Source organism: Vombatus ursinus, unplaced genomic scaffold (genome assembly GCF_900497805.2).
Source record: "Vombatus ursinus unplaced genomic scaffold, bare-nosed wombat genome assembly UNPS02014770.1, whole genome shotgun sequence".
NCBI lineage: Eukaryota > Metazoa > Chordata > Mammalia > Diprotodontia > Vombatidae > Vombatus > Vombatus ursinus.
The window spans coordinates 38,601,490-38,622,151 of NW_020954548.1; the positions used below are offsets into that span (position 1 = coordinate 38,601,490).

At 44.3% G+C, this 20,662-nt stretch overlaps 2 protein-coding genes across 4 annotated transcripts in view; one reads left to right on the plus strand and one right to left on the minus strand.

The window, feature by feature from the left end:
- The window catches only part of CHTF18 (chromosome transmission fidelity factor 18), a 54,479-nt gene extending 41,966 nt beyond the window's left edge, over positions 1–12,513 (minus strand). The window contains exons 1-6 of the mRNA XM_027863255.1: positions 12,320–12,513; positions 10,268–10,528; positions 7,877–8,021; positions 6,460–6,661; positions 1,915–2,007; positions 1,060–1,112 (exon numbers count right to left, since the gene is read on the minus strand). Of these exons, the coding sequence (XP_027719056.1) occupies positions 1,060–1,112; positions 1,915–2,007; positions 6,460–6,661; positions 7,877–8,021; positions 10,268–10,528; positions 12,320–12,410 (845 nt within the window). The 5' untranslated portion in view covers positions 12,411–12,513. The remainder of the gene's footprint in view (positions 1–1,059; positions 1,113–1,914; positions 2,008–6,459; positions 6,662–7,876; positions 8,022–10,267; positions 10,529–12,319) is intronic.
- Positions 12,514–12,705: 192 nt separating this feature from the next.
- RPUSD1 (RNA pseudouridine synthase domain containing 1) overlaps positions 12,706–20,662 on the plus strand; it is a 14,777-nt gene continuing 6,820 nt past the window's right edge. The window contains exons 1-4 of one of the 3 annotated variants that reach the window (XM_027862958.1): positions 12,706–12,813; positions 16,856–17,023; positions 19,224–19,419; positions 20,216–20,339. In XM_027862958.1, coding sequence (XP_027718759.1) covers positions 19,238–19,419; positions 20,216–20,339 — 306 coding nt within the window. In that variant the 5' untranslated portion in view covers positions 12,706–12,813; positions 16,856–17,023; positions 19,224–19,237. The remainder of the gene's footprint in view (positions 12,814–16,855; positions 17,024–19,223; positions 19,420–20,215; positions 20,340–20,662) is intronic. The other 2 variants (XM_027862957.1, XM_027862959.1) reach the window with 2 other exon arrangements.

Consider the following 20,662-nt stretch of genomic DNA (forward strand, 5'->3'; position numbering starts at 1 on the left):
GCTGGATTTTGAGTCAAAGGACCTGAATTCGAATCTCACTCCTGATATTTACTGTCTGTATGACTTAAGGCAAATCAATTACCCTCTCTGAGTCTGTCTTCTTATCTGTAAAATGAGGAAATTGGACTAGATGGTTTTCTCTAAAATCTTTCTTTTTTTATGGTGAGGCAATTCGAGTTAAGTGACTTGCCCAAAGTCACACAGCTAGTGAGTATTATGTGTCTGAGGTCAGATTTGAACTCAGGTCCTCCTGACTCCAGGGCCGGTGCTTCATCCATTGTGCCATTTAGCCGCCCCCCTCTAAAATCTATCATGACTCAACTGACCCACAGTAGGATCAGGGCCAGAAGCTGTGTTTCTAGTGATGGTAATGTACTATACTGAACTATGCATACTCTCTCACACACTGACTAGAGCATGAACTTTGGCTAGTTGGGTGGGGTTAGCAAAATACAGAAGCTCAGACTTGGGCTCACATGAATAACAGGATACTTTCTTTTTTTTTGTTTGGGTGAGGCAATCAGGGTTAAGTGACTTGCCCAGGGTCACACAGCTAGTAAGTGTCAAGTGTCTGAGGCCAGATTTGAACTCAGGTCCTCCTGTCTCCCGGGCCAGAGCTCTATCCACTGTGCCACCTAGCTGCGAGGGTACTTTCTTCTGGGGAAGCCACAAACAAAAGGGATTTTGGAACCAGTGTTAGTAATATAGAATCCACAGAAGGCCATGGGGCTGAGAGCCAAAGTCTTTCTCTAGATAGACCACTTTTTATTGCTGTGCAGTTATTTCAGTCACATCTGACTCTTTGTGACCCTGTTTGGGGTTTTCCTGGCAGAGATACTGCAGTGGTTTGCCATTTCCTTCTCCAGCTCATTTGACAGATGAGGAAACTGAGGCAAGCAGGGTTAAGTGACGTGCCCAGGATCACACAGCTAGTAAGTGTCTGAGGCCAGATTTGAACGCAGGAAGATAAGTCTTCCAGACTCCCGGCTCCTTGCTCTGTGCGCTATGGCGCCACCTAGCTGCCCTAGATAGACAGGGCAGGAAAGCAAATAAACTCACCTGTTCAACATCTCAGTCAGTTTCTGTGATGCTTCCAGAACCCGCCGCCTACGCTGTAAGCAAACACATGACAGGAATCACAGAATCAGAGCTGGAAGAGATCTCCTGCATCATCTAGTCTAATCCTCTCATTTTATAGACAGAGGTCCACAGAGATGAAATGATTTGCCCAAAGTCATATAGACAATTTAGGTGGAGGAGTAAAGATTCGAATCCAGTTCCTTTGACGATATATCTAGCAGTCTTTCTACTACGCCACATTAGGATCACATTAAGCTTCATGACCCACAAGAACAAACACATCTTGTAGGTTTAACAAAAAATTCAAATTTGAGATTTCAAGTCAGATTTTCCAAAGTTGCCTTGAATACAGACTATCTTATGGAGAGTAGATCTGGCTGGGAATTAGGAAACCTGGACTCTAACCTTTTCTCTGATTCCACGTCTGTAAAAAACCTCTCCTTCACATACTTCTCAAGCCTATGGAGGCAGAGCAAGAGAGGAGTATCTACACCAAAAGAACAACTAAATTTCCATTTTTTGTAGCCTTTATAAGTATTTACAAGATGCTCTCTTCATCCCAGTTCAGTGATATAAGAAAAGCCATTTTAAGCATTAATAACTTAATAGAGGAAAGTAATATTATCCCCATTGTACAAATGAGAAAACTGAGGCTCGGAGAGACTGACTCACCTATGTCAGAAATGGAACGCAAACTCCAAGTCTAGTGTTTTTTTTTGTTTTTGTTTTGTTAAATACGGCTGTGCCGATCTCTCCATCTGGCTTCAGCAATCCTTCTCCCTCCTCTCACCAGGAGTCCCCAAGAAGGAAAAACCATCAGACATGGAGCCTTACCTCATCAGCAACTTGCTCCTTCAGGTAAGAAAAGGGCATGCCCAGCAAATGGAGCTGCCCATGTCCACGCCAGGCAGCATCACAGTGGGAGAGCTAGGGGAGACAAGATAGGCAGACGTAGCACTTTTTTTTTTTAACTTAGGCAATCAGGGTTAAGTGACTTGCCCAGGGTCACAGCTAGTAAGTGTTAAGTGCCTGAGGCTGGATTTGAACTCAGGTCCTCCTGACTCCAAGACCAGAGCTCTATTCACTGCGCCACCTAACTGCTCGATGACATAGTACTTTTATAAAACCTCCTCCCAGGGTCAAATTCCAGGCCTCCTCTCCGTGTTCTTCACTCTTGTGTCTTTTCCATCCACGGATGTCGTGTGTCCCCACCCCTTCCATTATCATACCCTGGTCATGTAAAGAGGGAATGAATGACAAATCCATACACAAATGGATGGGAATGAGAACAACACTTTTAAAAAACAATGTGTCTGACCCTTTGCATTCTAACAGTGCCAGAGCAATGAGGCTCTTAACAGTGGAATGTTGGGGGGCCACCATGCTGGGTAAGAACTGGAACACGGGCAGTCTCTAGGACTGACAAGAACATAGGCCAAAGCCTCTCTGAACAGCTTCCAGGGGACAGCTCAAATTCTTTTCTTATCCTGGAATTAATCAGGCCATGCAGTTGGGCAAAAATCCAAACTTACTAAGAAGATAAATTGGTGTGAAGAAAGTACTTAATTTTACACAAGAATCCTCCCGTCCATAAAACAAGAATGTTCTTTTAAGTCATGAGCTATCCCGGTTAATTTAAATTAGATTTCAATTTACATACAACTTTTCAGAAAAACTTGACCTGTTATATAAAGGGAGACATCCTTGAATGGAGCAGCCAGCACAATGCTGGGCACAGAGAAAGTCTCAAGTACCAAATGAAATGAATTACTGAATAATAACAGTTCACATTCCTCTAGTGTTTTATGGTTTACAAAAACTTTTTTTCACAATTAACTTTGTGAAGCAGGTAAACGCAAATCATCCCCATTTCACATCTGAGGAAACTGAGGCCCAGAAAGGTAAAAAATAATTTGCCCAAAGTCACAAAGCGAGTTAGCAGCGGACTGCTGTTGTTATTCAGTTGACTTCAGTTGTGTCCGGGTTTTCTGGGCAGAGTTACTGGAGCCGTTGGCCATTTCCTTCTCCAGCTCATTTGAAAGACAAGGAAACTGAGGCAAACAGGGTTAAGTGACTTGCCCAGGGTCACACAGCTAAGAAGCGTCAGAGGCTGAATTTGAACTCAGGAAGATGTGTCTTTCTGACTCTAGGCCTATTGCTGTATACGCTGTACCACCCAGCAGCAGGGCCAGCACTTAACAGGTCTTCTGATTATAAGGTAGCACATTCCCATTACTCTATACTGTCACTGGATTAGCAGAGAGAGCGAGCACTAGATTTGGGGTCAGAAGACCTAGGGTTCAAATCCCAGCTCAGACCTTGGCTGGTTGTTAAACAAGGTACTCGCCATTTTTTTAGTTTTGTTTTCCTCTTCTGAATACTGAGGGGGTTTGGATGAGATCACAGATTCAGAGCTGGAAGAGACCTCAACGTCCATCCAAGTCATCCCTTCTCCCCCCTCCCCCCCGCCCACACACACACCCCATTTCATAGAAGAGGACATTGAATTGGAAAGCTTCGGTGATCTGCCCCAGACTACACAGGTAAAGGCTGCAGCACTAGTAACCTACATTAATGAAGCATTTTTTTCAAGGCATTTTCTGCACAGCACTGTGTACACAAGTGTAATTGGCCCCATTTTACAGATGAGCAAAGAGAGGCTCTCAGAGGTTGTGACTCACCCATGACAAAAAAGCTAGTAAGTGTCAAAAGTGAAATTAGAATTTTAAAATTAAATTAAGATAATAACAGAGCTAGCATTTTAATCCAGATCCTCCGATTTTAAATCTGGGACTGCACAAATTTCTAAGGTTTCTTCAGCTTTAAAGTTTCAGGATAATTCCATGACTTAACAACTGGGGCGTAACCGGCCAGGGTTTCTACCCACTCTCACCTTACTACGCAGGTTGAAGCTAATTCTTTTTCTAAAATCCACGGAAGCTGTCTCCTACACTTGACTGGACCAGAAGGCTAAGACTCAAGAGGCCTAGTGTTGATGGAGCTTCCTGGTCACCCAAGGGCATAAAAAAAGACTGCCAGGATGGAGTTGGAGCCCTTCACGCCTGACTGATGCTCCAATGTCCTGACGAGACCTTTTCAATATGGAGATGGGTGTGTGCTAGGGGTACTGTGTCTACACAAGCTAAGAGCTATATCCTTGATGAATGTCCTTCTTATGCTATGACTAACTAAATCTCCTTTTTTTTTGACTGTTGGATGACTAACAAGTATCTTATTTCATTCCAATACTGGACCGAAATAGGCCCGAGTCAGGCTCAGCCCACCACATGGGACCAATAAACTAATGACTAAAAATATCATGGCTCCTATATCTCTACCTCCAGACCCAATCTCTTTCTTGGGCTCTATCTTTTTTTTTTTTTTTTTTTTGGCTAGGCAATGGGGTTAAGTGACTTGCCCAGAGTCACACAGCTAATAAGTGTTAATGTGTCTGAGGCTGCATTTGAACTCAGGTCCTCCTGATTCCAGGGCCAGTGCTCTATCCACTGTGCCACCTAGTTGCCCCTTTTCTTGGGCTCTATCAAGCTGTGTTCCAATATGAACAGAGCAAAGAGCACTGGGCTAAGAATTGGGTAATTCATCTTTAATTGTCTCTTCTTTTTAAGGTCCCACGGTACAAAACTGAATTCATCATCTTACCCCCCAAAACTTGCCTCTCTTCCTAATTTCCTTTCTGCTGAGAACATGAGTATCTTCCCAGACACCAACGATTGAAAGTTCAGCATCCTTGTTGATTTGTCCCTTTCCTCTCAGTCTCTACATCATGCATCACTTCTAATCAGATACTAAATTCTATTGCTTCTCACTCACAGTCATCTTTCTACTACCAAAACTTTTAGTTGAGGACCTTATTTCTTTTACCTCAACTGTTGTAAAAGTCTCCTTATTGGTACTGCTGCCTATCACACCCTTTCTTTTATTTTTTTATTTAATTTTCATTTTTTTCTCAATTATATGTAAACAAAAAATTTTAACATTCATTTCTTCTTGAGTTCCATATTCTCTCCCTCTATTCCTTTCCTCCCCTACCTTTGAGAAGGCAAGTAATTTGATATACAATGTACATGTGCAGTCATGCAAAACATTTCCATATTAGCCATGTTGCAAAAGAAAACGCAGACCAAAAAACCCCAAGAATAAAGTTAAAAAGTGTGTTTCGATCTGCATTCAGACTCCATCAGTTCTTTCTCTGGAGGTGGATAGCATTTTTCATCATGAGTCCTTTGGAATTGCCATGGATCACTGTATTGCTGAGAACAGCTAAGTCATTCCCAGTTGATCATTGTACAATATTGATGCTACTGTGGACAATGTTCTCCTGTTCTGCTCACTTCACTTTGCATTATCACTCCCTTTCTGACCCATCACCGGAACTACTTTGTAACGGGCATCATCACAGCACTCCTCTACCAGAAAACCTTCAATGGCTCTCACTATCTATTGAACTAATTAGATGGTCCTGATCCTGGAATTCAAGGCTTTCCATGATCCATCTCATAGAGCTGTTGTGAGGAGAATGCTTTATAAACTTTAAAGTATTACATAGATGTGGGTTCTTCTTCTTCTTCATCATCATCATCATCATCATCATCTTCCAACTTACCTTTCTAGCCTTAGCTCATACCACTCAATTTCACGCATTCTACATTGCAGGCAAAATAGACTACTTTCCATCTCCTGTTTTCATCCTGCCATCTCCCACCTCCAAGCCTTTGCTCATGCCATGTCCGAGCACAGCCTGGTTTTCCTTTCCTCCCATTTATTTTTTCCAGTCTTTCCCTTCAACTCAGGCACCCCTGACATTCACCTCCACAGCGCCTAGCACACGGTAATCCAGTAATAATTGCTTGTTCCCTTGCCCTGCCTCTGGCCATTGCAGATGGAAGAGAAACAACACGATAGAAAAGGAAGAACACTGAATTTGAAGTGAGAAAGACCTGGATTCAAATCCCACCTCTGACACTTACTAGCTATATGAGCATGGACAAGTCACTTTGCCTTTATAAGACTCAGTTTCCTGAAAATAGGGTTGATACCTTTAGTCCCCACCTAGCAGGACTGTTGTGAAGACTGGAGGAGATACTATTGTAAAGTGGTTTGCTAATCTTAAATCATTATATAAATTTAGCCATAATTAGCATCATCTCACTCTTGAAATCTCATCATTTTTCCACACTCTACTTGGATTATGCCTTTACACACTCATCCCATTCTCCCCTGCATCACAGTTATTTATGTACTTGTCTCTATCCCCCCTTTCCAAACATTAGATTGTAAGCTGCTTGAAGGCAGGGCCTATATCACATGGAGTGTAACATAGAATACTGAAGGCTCAGCCAATCCTCCAGTTCCTCCTACCTTCACTCCTACTCCCAAGGGGTCGTCTTTTACCACCATGAAGACCCGAGTGCCATCAGTGGATGTCACATTGACATATTCTTCCAGGACTGGGGGGCGTTTCAGAACTAGTTTCTTGTCCCTGCTAGCGGGTGGTGTCATCTGTAGGAGACCCACATCACTGATGTCCAGGGGCCCTGGGTCCAGAAGCTTGTCTAAGTCTCTATAGCATCCACAGGGAACAAACACAAATATTGATGAGCAGGTGTGAGGGTCCAGAGACAAAATTTCCCATTCTTACATCAGTCACCAGCTTCCCAATTTTGTACAGTGAAGGGAGCACTGGGCTAGGAATTGTGTAGGATTCCAACCTAAGTTCTGTTACAAATTTGCTGTGTGACCAGGCAAGTCACTTTTCTACTCTGAGCTCTACTTTCCTCATCTAAAAAATGAGAATGACATATTTATTAACAGTGTATTTAATATTATCAATAATTCACTTATATAACACTCTAAGATTTACTAATAGTTTCTGTCCCAAGAATCCCATGAGTTTGGTAGGGCAAGCATTATTGTTCCCATTTTTAAAATGAGGGAATGGGTTCAAGAGAGGTAATGGTGATATTCCCAGGGTTATACAGCTACTAAATGTCAGGTCTTCTGACTCTAAGATCTGCGTTGTTACCACCGTACAACAATGCTTCCTACCTTTTGCACTCATCATCTCATCAGACTCTTCTATGAATAGGACAAATATCATTATCTCTACCTTACAGAAGAGGAAATTCAGGCACAGAAAGACTGTATTAGGCCAAGACCAGAATTCAGAGCAGCTGACCGTAGCCTTGTGCTCTTTCCATCATACCAACCCCTCTTAATTCCAGTGCCTCCCCTCCATTAATTATTTCCTATTTTGTCCTATATAGTTACATATAAAATATATAAAAAATTATATATATAGAATATATATCTTATATATAATTTTTATCATATTATACATATATATATATAGATGTTTGCCTGTTGTCTCCCCCATTAGATTGTAAGCTTCATAATGACAGGGATTGTCTTCTGTCTCTTTTTGTATCCCCAGAGCTGTGCTCTACGAGCAAAGCAGAATTGCAGTACCTCAAAAGAAATGTGAGATGCGCAAATTTAGAGCCATCTCCACTCCAAACGGACTCTTTGTGCCCGACCTGCGGTAGAACCTTCCAAGCTTGTATTGGTCTGATGAACCAGTCAGGCACTGTACCTCGACTCCAACTTGGTGATGTCACCTTGGTTCTCTTTGAGAACGAAGGACAACAACCAGTCACTAACCAACCAACCAATCAGCATCCCCAGACCGTGGCACGGTGCCCAGCATGGAGTAGGTGCTTAATAAATAAATAAATACGCTGCTGCTTTTGCATGGTAGCCTTGCTACATTCTCACCTACCTGTTGCTCCACGCCTCTTGGAGGTCCTCAGGAGAAAGGGGTGGGGTGATATCTTTGGGAGGGGAGTCAGGATAGATTGGTTCTTCCTCTAATCCAAAGGTCAGCTTCTTGACTACCTCCAGCTTCCGCTTCTTGGACTTGGGAGCTGTCAGGACACCGAGCGGAAGTAATGAGGAGCCAGATATGGTACAGAGGTACCAGGTCCCTTAATTTCTCTAGGGCTGCTCCCTAATTTCCAGTTTCCTATAATGCTTTGGAGAAAAGGGTGGAACCAGGATCCAAGAGCTTCTTAAACTCATACATCAAAAATGTCATCCTTGGGGGCAGTTAGGTGGCACGGTGGATAGAGTACCAGCCCTGGATTCAGGACCTGAGTTCAAATCTGACCTCAGACACATAACACTTACTAGCTGTGTGACCCTAGGCAAGTCACTTAACCCCACTGCCTAACCAAAAAAAAAAAAAAACAGAAGGAAAGAAAGAAAGAAAGAAAGAAAAAGAAAATGTCATCCTCCAAACATCACACCCAAACACCCTCAACTACCCTAAATAACCTTCTTCATCTCTGTCACCTGGGAGGAGACCTAAACCCTTATGGAACCTCTTTCCAAAGCTTAAACCACCTCTCCAGGTATCAAGCTCCTGAAGTTCAATCTTCCCGAGTGCAACTGGGATTAGATTAAATGTAACTGGGAAATATTTAACGAAAACACAACAAAACACAGATAATAATACTATGTGGTTTTCTAGGTCAATATGTAGCCAACCTATTTTTTTCCTTTTGAGTTTGACACCACTGTTCAGGGGCAAATCAGAGGCAGTTTGTGATTTGTTCTAAAATGAGAAAGCCAAAAAAAGCTAATGAGATCTTAGAGAGCCCAGTTCATCATAGATATTTAGAGTCCAGAAGGCCAGGGTGACAGTCCCAGGTAATATCTGGTACTTGATGTATGTTCAGTTTTATAGTCATCATTGTATCAGCCTCCTTGCTGCATTTTAGGAAGGATGTGGACAAGCGTCTTCAGAGGAGAATGATGAGGCTGGTTTCTAAACCATGCTATGGATCAGCTGAAGGAATTGGGGATGTGTAGACTTGGCAGGGATAAAACACCATTTTGTCTTCGTATTCCCATGAAGATATTTATAATAAAAGCTTGCTAGAGCTTCGCCCCAAAGAAGAAAGATAAGAAGGCCAAGGTGGGGGACAGTGGGTACAGAACACGGCATATCATGTCAGACTTTTTCTGATCTGTTGGTTAGTTTGATTGAACTATTTATTCCTGGACTTTAAAGAACTAAGTTCAAACCTGCATGCAAACACTTACCCGCTCCGTGCCTCAGTTTCTTCATCTATAAAATGGGAATAATAATAGCACCTACCCCTCCAGGTTGTTTTAAGTATAATATGAAGTATGTGTAAAGCACTTTGCAAACTTTAAAACATTCTATAAATGCTACTGTTATTACAGATGATTCTCTGGGAGTAGGAGAACCAGAGATATAATGGGAAATGTAGGTGATATTAAAAATAAAAGATATAAATTAAGACCAAAAAAATGCTTATTGGATTGGGAGGATTTTTTTTTCCTGTGACTCTACAGGGCAGAACTAGAAGCAACAGACAAAAGTTATGAGGAGGATTTTGACGCAGTAAAAGAAAAATATTTAATGACTGTCACTGTCATTTAGTCATTTTCAGTTGTGTCCGATCTTGGGGTTTTCCTGGCAAAGATACTGGAGTGGTTTGCCATTTCTTTTTACAGACAAGGAAACTGAAGCAAACAGGGTTAAGTGACTTGCCCAGGGTCACACAGCTTGTAAGTGTCTGAGGTTGGATTTCAACTCAGGTCTTCCTAACTTCAGGCCCAACACTCTAACCATTGGGCCACCTAGCTGCCTATGTTTACAGCTGTCTATATAAGGGGTCAGCAATCAACTCGGAATGGCCTGCCATGGTTTTTATATTTTTCTTAATTTTTATATATTTTTAAATTTTTCCTTGGTAAAATTTTTATAATTTTTATATTTTTTAAAATAAAAGTTCTATCGTATTTAAAAATGTAAAAACCATTCTTAGCTTGTGGACTGTATAAGAATATCTGGCATATTTGGACCTCTGGTTTGCCAACTCTTTCTCCATACAAAAGAGGAATGGGCTGCCTTAGGGATTTTACAGCTCCTGCAGAGGTCTGCATGGGGCCGACGGCTACTTATCAGGGATGTTGTGCTTCCTGTGCTGAGTTAATCTAGGTGACTTCTGAGATCTCTTCCTCAACTTGTGACGGGTTTCAAGGCATGTCCTTACTATGTCCTTAGGTGTGCTGAGCCTGCTGATGTGATTTAACAGGCTCTAGGCCCTTCTCTAGCAGCAGGGCGATCCGGCCAACTTACTGACTGTGAGGTCCTCTGAGAACAGAAACTCAGGATCTTTCCCCTCCTCTTCTCCCGTGAAGTCAACATTCAGGCCACGTTTCTTGGAGCTGCTGCCACCGCCGACAACCTCCCTGTAGTTTTTGTGGGGGGAGACACCGTTCTGTTGGTGCTGGATGCTGATGGAGAAGGGGAGGACATCGCCAGAAGTGATGGCTTCTTCAAATGTCAGCTTGTTGTTCTGGAGTTGTGAGGCTCTGGATGGGGGGAGACAGCAATCTCCTGGAGGAAAAAACCAACATTGTCATAGGCTAGAAGTGAAGGAGGCATTTCTAGGCAAGAGGAACAAGAAAATTCATAGCAGTAGTCCTCCTACACATGGCTTTGGAGTCAAAGGACCTGGATTCAAATCCTGCCTCTGTCATGCACCACCTGTGTGACCACTTAACCTATGTGGGCCTCATTCTCCTCATCAGCAGAGGCAGCTAAGTGGAGCATCAGTTAGAACCCTAGGCCTGCAGGGGCGGCTAGATGGCACAGAAGATAGAGCACCAGCTCTGGAGTCAGGAGGACCTGAGTTCAAATCCGGCTTCAGACACTTGATACTTACTAGCTATATGACCCTGGGCAAGTCACTTAACCCTGATTGCCTCACCAAAAAAAAAAAAAACAAAACAAAACAAACCAAAAAATCGAAAAACCCTGGGCCTGGAGTGAGGAAGACCTGAGTTCAAATGTCCTCAGATACTCACTAGCAGTGTGACCCTGGGCAAGTCATTTAATCTTTGTCTGCCTCAGTTTTCTCAACTACAAAATGGGGATCACAAAAACACCTATCTCACCGAGTTGTTGTGAGGATCAAATAGTCAGCAGACAATAAACATTTATTAAGTGCCTACTGTATGCCAGATGAAGCAGCTAGGTGTGCCATAGATCTGTGAGATAGAAGTACAAGACGCATCATCGACTATTTTTCAGATGAGGAAAATGGGCCACAGAGAAGGGACCCGCTTTGCCCGGGTTCAAGGAGCAAAGCTGGAAATGGAATCCAGGAATAATCCCAGCACACTTTTCTTTAGTGTTTTTCAGGATGCAAAGTGCTTTCCTCACATAATACCCTGAGGGGGAGGTAGTGCAAACTCTTATTATCCCTATTTGACAGATAAGGAAACTGAGGCTGAGTTACACAGGGTAGTAGGGACTCCTTCAACTCCTCGGCCAGAATTACCTGTACTGCACTACCCTGGAAAAATGACTATGTCACCAGGTGACAAGGACTCCAAGAGGTGAGAGGAATGGAGAGTCCCTAGAGACTAAGTCCAGCTGCTTGGTGTCACTGCTTTCTATACATTCTAAGACAGTAGGACAAACTGCTGGGCTCAGGGTCCTTACACAGAACAATAACAGTTCACATTTATATAGTGCTTTAAGGCTTACAACATTTACTTTATACTCACAGCAATCTTGTGAAGTAGGTACTATTACTATCATCCCCATTTTACAGAGGAGGAAACTGAGGTTCAGAGAAGTAATTTGTCCTGTATCACACCAGTAGTACCTGAGAGGATCTGAAGTCTTCTTGACTCCAAAGCCAGTACTCTATTATGCCACACTGCCTTGACGATAATGAAACTAATAATAGTAGTTCTGAGGTTTGTAAAGAGCCTCACAACAACCTTGTGAAGAAAGTGCTATTATTATCCTCGTTGTTATCCTGAGGCTGAGACAGGTTAGGTGACTTGCCCAGGGACACACTGCTAAGAAGTGTGTAGGGGAGAATTCGAACGCAGGCCATCCTGACTCCAAGTCCACCAGGATTACCGCCACATCTGTAAGGGATGCTTACTGCTCACAGGGTCCAGAAGCTGGTCCCAAGAAAGCGCCCACAAGTAGCGCCAGAACTGTGGACCCCTAAAAGCCTGTGCTCTCCTCACTCAGCACGGCACCCGGTCCTGCCCTTACTGCAGGTCCTCGGTGGGGGTGGGGTGGGTGGAGTGGGCGTTGATTGGCCAGTCTCCCCATCCCGACCCTGCCCCCCGGCCGCAGCCCTGGGAGGTTCTCAATCTCACTCACGTTCCAGCTCCGCTAAGGCTTCCAACTCGGATGCAAACTGGTCTTGGAACTCGTCTTCGACGCCATATAGCTCCTGCTCGTAGTCCTCCATGGTGGCTCCAAACGTGCAGCGGACTCAGCTTGGGAAAGCTCAGGGGCCGCAGGATCCCTTGGGGCGCGGGACTCCAGCCCAAGCACCCGGGGCTGCCCAGAAGCGAAGCAGCCGGTGCGAAAGACCCGCGCTTCCCCAGCGCGACGCCGTGCGCGCGCACCCCCGCCCTCGGCGAATTCCGGGAACGTTCCATGCGGCTCCAGCCAACCAGCGCTCCGGGCTCAGCTGGGGGCGTTACATCCTCTCCCATTGGCCGGCCTGGCTCCTTATCTAGCCTGGGAGGCGGGGAGGAAAAGCCAATGCGACTACTGGAGGATACATTATTGCAAGCTGCTGTGGCCCTGGGAGGCGAGTGGGGCGCGCTGTCTGGACTGCGGAAAGGCTGAGCAGGGGTGAGTCTGAGGTAACTCGCTTAGCAAGTGAAAGGGCCAGAGCTGGAGGCTGGGGCCAGGGGGCTTCTTCGGGTAGATTCCAGCGGGTGGGATCCTTTCATTGCTCCGGGGGAAGCGGCCTCTTCCTGTGTGACTTTGGGACGTTTGCGTGCAGCCTGGGAAGTGCAGATCTAGCAGTGTGGGAGGAAGTAATCCCTCTGTGCACTCAGTTCTCTAGCTCCCTCCCCTCTCCCCACCCCGGTTTGCATGACAGCTTGGCTGCCCGGGTGGGGGGCTGCATTTCAAATGCATCTTTATTTGGGAGTGGGAGATAGGATCTGGGCCTTGGTGCTGCTGGTGGCGGCCCTTTGCCCCGGCGGATAGACTGGCTCGAGGGTGGGCTCTCTGCCCTCCAAGGGCTGCTGTACCCAGGCCGTTCAGGTTGTCACCCTTGGTGGTGCAGACGGAATCCGTATGATTTTGTGTGGACCTTGATGGAAAGAGGGTCAGAGGGTTTTATAGTCCTGCCGACCCCAGGGAAGTGGGGGATGTGTGCGAAATACCTCCTCGCACTGTCCCAACTCCGGGATTAACTAGTTCAGTGACCTTGGGTAAATTTCTTCCACTCTTTAGTCCACTCATTGTTAATTATATTCATTAATTTATAAAGTGAGGAGATTAGGCTCCATGGCCTCCTGGTTCCTTCCCCTCAGACATTCTATGAATCTATGTCTTTAGTTCATTCAACAAGGTGTTAAGGAGGCCAGGAAGTTAAGAACCTCGTTTTTAGCCTAATAGCTTCCTGGGGGGAAAATTTTTGTTTTTTCTAATTCTACTGGCCTCAGGTTGAGCCCTAATCTCACCCTCTCACACAAAATTTATGGACCCCTAGAGAGATCGTTGGAGAGAATGTGGATGGCTCTAGGTGGCCCATCCCCTGTGCTGGGTCCAAAGTTGGGTGGGGATGTTGACAGATACATCATCTTTGTATGTGGAATTTGAATATTGTCCTATTCTTCAACAGGGTCTTGTGCAAACTATTTGAATGCTGATGCCTTGGGAGGCTAATTCTGAGTTTTATTTTACTATTTCCTGGAATATCCCATCCAGATTCTTCTGGGTTCTTTTGTTTTTTGTTTTTTAATTTCTAGCATGTCTGATCCTAGGAGTACTGTATTTCTACTTATCTACTGTATTTTGCATGTTCCAAACTTCTTTGGACAATTCAGTGATTTTTCCAAGTGTATTTTCAGTTAATTTGCATATGTTTACCACTATAGATTGGCTGTTATTAATTATATTCATTGTTTCCATTTATTAGCTTGTTAACCATTTTCATTTCTTTCCCTCAATTTTTAAAAGCATTGTTAAATTTTAGCTTGAGTTCCTCCCAAGATTTTTTTTTTACTTTCTTTAAGCTGTCTACTTATATGGTTTTTATACCTTTCTTGTTTTTAGCTTTTTCAGTTCCATATTTTTAAAAATCATATTAGCACTCTTCACTTTATTTTTAAATTATTATTATTTTAGGTAACTTTTTTTTGTGTGTTATGAATATTTTTTCTTTGATTTCTGTTATTTGTGAGGCAGGTCATACCCTTTGAACCCGTTTATTCTGCTATCTTGACTGGAGAACCCTCTTCTTTGTATTTTAAAGTCAGCATATATATTATATATATACACACATATACATATGTATGTCCAGGCACAAGGTCTGATTGGGGGAGGTGTCCCTGAGCCCTCCTCAATGAATCTCCTGTGTTCAAAAGAGTCTGGGTCCTACTGTAGACCTCTTTGAACGCCATAAGGAAATAAATAGCCTATTGATGTCAAATGATCTTAACATTTCCTTTTGTTATTAGAGACAGATCTGTTTCTGGTACTAGGTATGGATGGGCCAGTCATCATAGATTTTTGAGCTAGAAGTAATCTCAAAAGCCATCTAATCTAACCCTTTCATTGTACAAATAAGGATATAAAGGCCTAAAAAAGTTGGGTAATTTACACAAAGTCACATAGGTGCTAAGCTTCAGAGGTAGGGCCTCTTGATTCCCAGGCAAATGCTTTTTCCACTGTACTTTCAAAAAAAAGTTAGAGAGGTACATTTCTCATCTCCTGAGCAGGCTCTTTTCAAAGGCCACCTCTCCCAGGATGCTTTCCTTGACTATTCCAGATCTATATTGTCCTTTCCTCTCCATAAAACATAGTTGGACTAGATTTCTACATCCTTCATGAAACATTTGTTCATCCCTTTGACTGGTGCCGGCTTTCCCCCTCATACAACATCTTCCAAATGTATTTATCATGATATGTTGCTGCTTAGAGTTATCTGTATTTGTGCCTCCGTGAGGTTGTAACTTTCTGTCCCTCCCGTCTCCTAGTATGGTGCTGAGCTCTTTCTCCAGTTAAGTACCTCATTCCACAAAGTTGGGTTGGATTGCTTAGAGACTTGGCCAGGTTCCTGAAAATCCCAAGAGGTTTTGGCCCAGGAGCCCTGATTCCTCCCAGCATCCATTAGGGTCCTCATTTCCCCTCAGCCTCAATTAAGGTCTTCATTTATTCCATTAAGTAGATTGTGGGAAGCCTTTTGGCTTTTCCTTCAGACAGTCTATAAATCTAGCTTGCGTTCTCACCCTTTGTTTTTCATTTTTCAAATGTCTTTTTCTTTGATTTCTGGGAACAGAATTTAAGGGAAATGAGGATATGGGAGATGGAGGTGGGGAGGTGGAGAAGTAGGTAGGGTTGTAACTATAAATTTGTGTCCTTAATGATTCATGAAGACAACTTATTGTGGGGAACTGAGACCTGGGTTTGAATCCTGGTTTTACCACTTACTGGCTGTGTGCCTCAGTTTCTTTAATTGTAAAATAAAGGGGGCTGAACTAAGTCACCACTGACCACTTGCCCAGCTCTAAATTTGATCCTGTCAAAGGGATGTAAAAGGCTGTCAACCCTTCATTTTACCAAGGTTAAGTGACTAACCCAAAGTCACAGAGAAATATAATGGCCCAGTTGGGGAAGTCAGGTCTACTGAAATCAAAAACAAGCCTAGTCCCCCACCCCATCCTTGCTGTATGTACCTACCCCTCTCTGTCCTTAGTACCCCTCAGGCCACTCTCTTGCAGTATTTAGCAAGGTACTGAGTATAATTCCTATTTCACAAACTGGGAAAAATCAACAAGTCAACAAGCATTTATTAAGTACTTAGTGTGTGTCAGGCACTGTGCTATGCTTTGGAAATACAAATACAAGCAGAAAAACAAAGACAGTCCCTCCCCTCAAGGGAACTTACATTCTAATGGGAGAGAACACATTTAGCCAAGTGGTGTCCAGTGACGGGAGTTTTGAATCATATAGAATCCAACCTAGCCCCCTCCAACCTTTCCAGTCTTCTTACACTCTGTACCCCTCTGCGTGCTCCGAGATCCAGACATCCTGGCCTATTTGCTTTTCTTGAGCACCTTTCTTTCATCTCTGTACACTCCACCTCCCACCTCTCTGCCTTTACAATAGCGGTTCCCCGTGTCTGGAATGCTCTGCCTTCCTAGCCTACGACTTTTAGAATCTCTCGTGTCCTTTGAGACTCAGCTAAGTGCCACCTCCTTCAGGAAGCCTTTCCTGGTTGTTCCTTCCCTGCCTCCTCTCCTGCTCCCTGATGCTAGGGCCATCCCTTCTAAGGTTACCTTCCATCTACTCCAGATTTATCTTGCGTGTTCTAATTGATATATATTGTCTCTTGCATTAGAATATAAGCTCCTTGAGGGCAGGGACTGTTCTTTGCTTCTTCTTTGCATCCCTAGAGCTGAGCCCAATATCTTGCACATTGAAGAGACTTAATAGAAGCTTGTTGTTTGATGGGGGAATCACAGCGATGGGGAGTGGCACCGTAGAGCAGATTGCCACGCCCTTTCTAGAACGCCGTGTACTTCCCGGTTCCTCCTCTGTGATCACTATGGTCCCTTATTAACTCAACATTCAGTGACCTATCATCTAAGATAATAGCTCCCAGCTAGTACACTGGGTTTCTCCCCCAGAGGGTTCTGATGCCAGCACTGTCTTCCTCTGTTTCCACAGTCAGAGATGCTGCCTGGAATCTCTTCCAGCCTGCCTGTCCCTTCCAGCGGCCCTGAAGTGAGAGGAGCCACAGAAAGAGCATGATTTACTGAAGGACTCATGGATCTCCAAGGCCCATCACTCGGCTTCTGTTTCCATCTCTGCTGCTGACTCTCAGAGTATTTTGGGGTGAGTTCCATGACCTTTTGGGGCCTTCATTTCTCTATCTACAAATCGTATCACTGTTCTCCATGACTGAACTGTTCTGAGGTGAAGATCATTCTTAGGAAATGAGAAGCACTTAAGGACTTAAATGGGCCTATGAAGCCCACTCTTAATTTACTATGCCTGTGCTGTAGACAATTCCCAAGTCATTTCAATTGGGCTTTATAATGTATCACAGAAATAGCCATGTGACGTAGCAGGAGTCCTTGACTTGTTTTTAGAAGGCCTGGATTCGAGTCCTGTTTCTTCCTCATTAGCCATCTAACCCTGGGTAAATTTTTTATCTTACCCAGACCTGTTTTCCTTCTGTGTACAATGGAGGGGTCATACTTGCTTCATAGGGTTGATGTAGGAAAAGCACTTTCTAAACTATAAGTCACTGTGGAAAATTTGTTCAGTTGTGTCCAGCGTTTCGCAGCTCTGTTTGGGGTTTTCTTGGCAAAGATATTAGAATGGTTTGCCATTTCCTTCTCCAGCTCATTTTATAGATGAGGAAACTGAGGCAAACCAGGTTAAGTGACTTGCCTCCACAACTAGTAAGTGTTTGAGGCCAGATTTGAACTCATAAAGATGAGTATTTCTGATTCCAATACTCTATTTGGTGGAAAATGAGCTGTTATTATTGTCACCTTGTTTTTTTTGTTTTTTTGGGTTTTTTTAAGGTCTTTTTTTGCTTTTTTTTTTGGTGAGGCAATTGGGGTTAAGGGACTTGCCCGGGGTCACACACACATAGTAAGTGTCAAGTGTCTGAGGTTGGATTTGAATTCAGGTCCTCCTGACTCCAAGGCCAGAGCTCTATCCACTGCACCACCTAGCTGCCCCTGTCACCTTGTTTTAACAGAGAAGAAAATGGCACAGTAGATAGAATATGGATGTGGAGTCACAAAGATCTGGGTTCAAATCCTACCTCTAGTACCTTTTAGCTGTGTGGTCATTGACCACATAAGCTACTTCTAGCTTATAAAAAGGTTGTGATCCAAGTTGGTGGAGGGAGTTTCATACCAATGAAATCAGATGTATTTGTTTTATACGATAGATACGTTTCCCAGAAAGTGGGTGTGAGGTGAATTATCTAACTCAAGTTCTGTTTTCAGTATACTCCTGGGTGAGCGGGCCATCTTAAGGAATCCTACTGGGAACCCTATAAAGAATTCTTTTGATTGTAAGGGATTGATACCTCCTGTATTTTTTTTGTAAGTTTAAAAATTTGTTTAAATCACATTTACTTAAAGTAAGGTAGGTCCCTCCCTTTCCTGGTAGCTTCCCACAGATTTAGCTTTTTCTCAGTCATTCATTTCCGCAGCTTAAGCAGCATTGTTGAGCACCTGCTATATGTAGGACCCTATGGCGAGAGCTAGAGGGACACGACTGGGGGAATGGAACGTCTGCCCTCAGGGAGGTTATAGTCTATAATCATAACTCATTTCTGTAGCGCTTGAAGGCTTACAAATTGCTTTTCTCAAAACAACCCTTTGAGATACGTAATGCAGGCGTTATTGCCCTCTGAGAGGGAAAAGTGGACTTGCTTAGATGACGCCTCTAGTGAATGGCAGAGATAGGCTTTGAGTGCCTACGTTTTCTGACTCTGAATCCAAGGTTCTTTTTGTGGTCTGATGGTTGTTGAGCCAAGGGTGAGATGGGGTCTTAAGACTTGTGTTCTTGTGACTGTAAGGGTATTTCAAATTAAAGAGAAGCAGCCCTTTCCAATGCTTCCCTGAACCGAGGGGGAAGCTTCTGGGGACACACTTGCCACGCTTAGGGAGCGGCAGTGACTACAGATACCTGAAAGGGTGGAGCTGGCCTGCTGTCCCAGGCTTCTTCACGTCCACCGCTGTGTAACTGAAAGTTGCGAATTATTCTGATTTCACAAGTTTTAGCTCCTTCAGGATCAGTAAGTTTTGTGTGGGAAAAAGCCTCTTTCTGGGTCATCGATTGTACCCTTAAGTCCCATCTGAGCCGTTTTACAGATTCATGTTAGTTAGCCTGGGACTTTACCCACTGTCTCTGCTTCTGGAAACTTAGCATCATAGGGTCTGGCATATAGTAGGTGCTTAATAAATGCTTGGTGATTGACAGAGGATCAGCTCGGGATTACCCCTCTTGGTGGAAGGAAGATAACCGATGGGTTTGGGAGGAGCACAGTCCTCGTCTTATTGTTTGACAGGCTTCGAGCCCACCATGGAGCCAGGGCGCATGGAGAACCTCTCCATTCTCTACCAGAGCTCAGACTTCATCGTGGTCAACAAGCATTGGGACCTCCGCATCGACAGCAAGATGTGGTACGAGACCCTGACCCTGCAGAGTCAGCTGAAGCACCGGTTCCCAGAGCTGGCTGACCCTGACACCTACTATGGCTTCAGGTACCAGGCCTGGGATTCCCTGAGCATCGGGAATGGAGGTGCGGACAAAGGCGGGGCCCTTGCATCGGGAGGCAGGAAACCTGGGTTCTCTGGTCCTCGTGCTGTCACTGATTTGCTACATGGCCAGTTTGTGGTTTAGTAGCCCTGGGCAAGTCACTCAACCTCTTTTCCTGGGCTTGTTTCCTTCCATGAAGAGGAAGTTCTTCTATAGATTTCCTTCCAACTTCATAGCGGTTTATATTGGTAGGTTTCTATCCTGATAAAAATCATAGCAACTCACACTTTAATGCAACATTTATGGTTTGTATATCTCTTTTGCATAGTCATTTTAGCTGAGATTCCCAGCAAACAGTCCTCTGAGGGAGGTAGCTCAAATATTTACAGGCGAGGAAACTGAGGTTCAGAGGACCCTGATGCAATGGAAAGAGTTCTAGATTTTGGAGTCAGAGGATTTGAGTTTCAATCCTGCCCTCCCACTTAGTGCCTGTATGACCTTGGGCCGGGCCTCGTTTTCCTCATCTTTAAAATAAAGGGTTTGACCTGGATGACCTCTGAGTTCTCGTTTTGCTCCAAATCTGTGGTTCAGAAAAAAAAAGGTATGATTTGTTCAGGTCTCCCAGTAAGTGAAGTCACCAGCAGGGCTGGGAGGTAGGGCCCCCCCCCGCAGTGTGGTCATTTCTGTTGCACCGCACTGCCCCCTGCTGTCCATGGCCCGCAGGAAGAGGAGCCAGTGCCCAGCCTCACTCTCTCCTCTCCCAGAGAAAAGTGATGTCCTTGTTCTTGTGTCTGCCCCCAGGTTCTGTCACCAGCTGGATTTCTCCACCAGTGGAGCACTCTGTGTGGCTTTGAACAAGGCAGCGGCGGGCAGGGCCTACAAGTGCTTCAAGGAGCGGCAGGTCACCAAAGCTTACCTTGCCCTGGTATGTAACCCCAGCTGGGGGCTATGAGAGCATGCTTATTTCTTGTTAGGTTTGGGGTTTTTTGGGAGGGAGAGTGAGAGATGCATGGGAGGGGGGGTTGGCTTGGCTCATGGTGCCCTTAATGACCATTCATTACCAGAGATGCCCTTAAAAAAAAAAGCTTTAGCCATGCCCCAGGCTAACAGGTTATCATGGAAGAAAACTTGGGATGTTTGGGAGGAAATCCCTAAACTAGTCACATTACTCCTCTGCTCAAAAGCCTTTAAATGGCTCCCCATGCATGCCTTTACGTGGCTCCCCACCCATGCCTTCACATGGCTCCC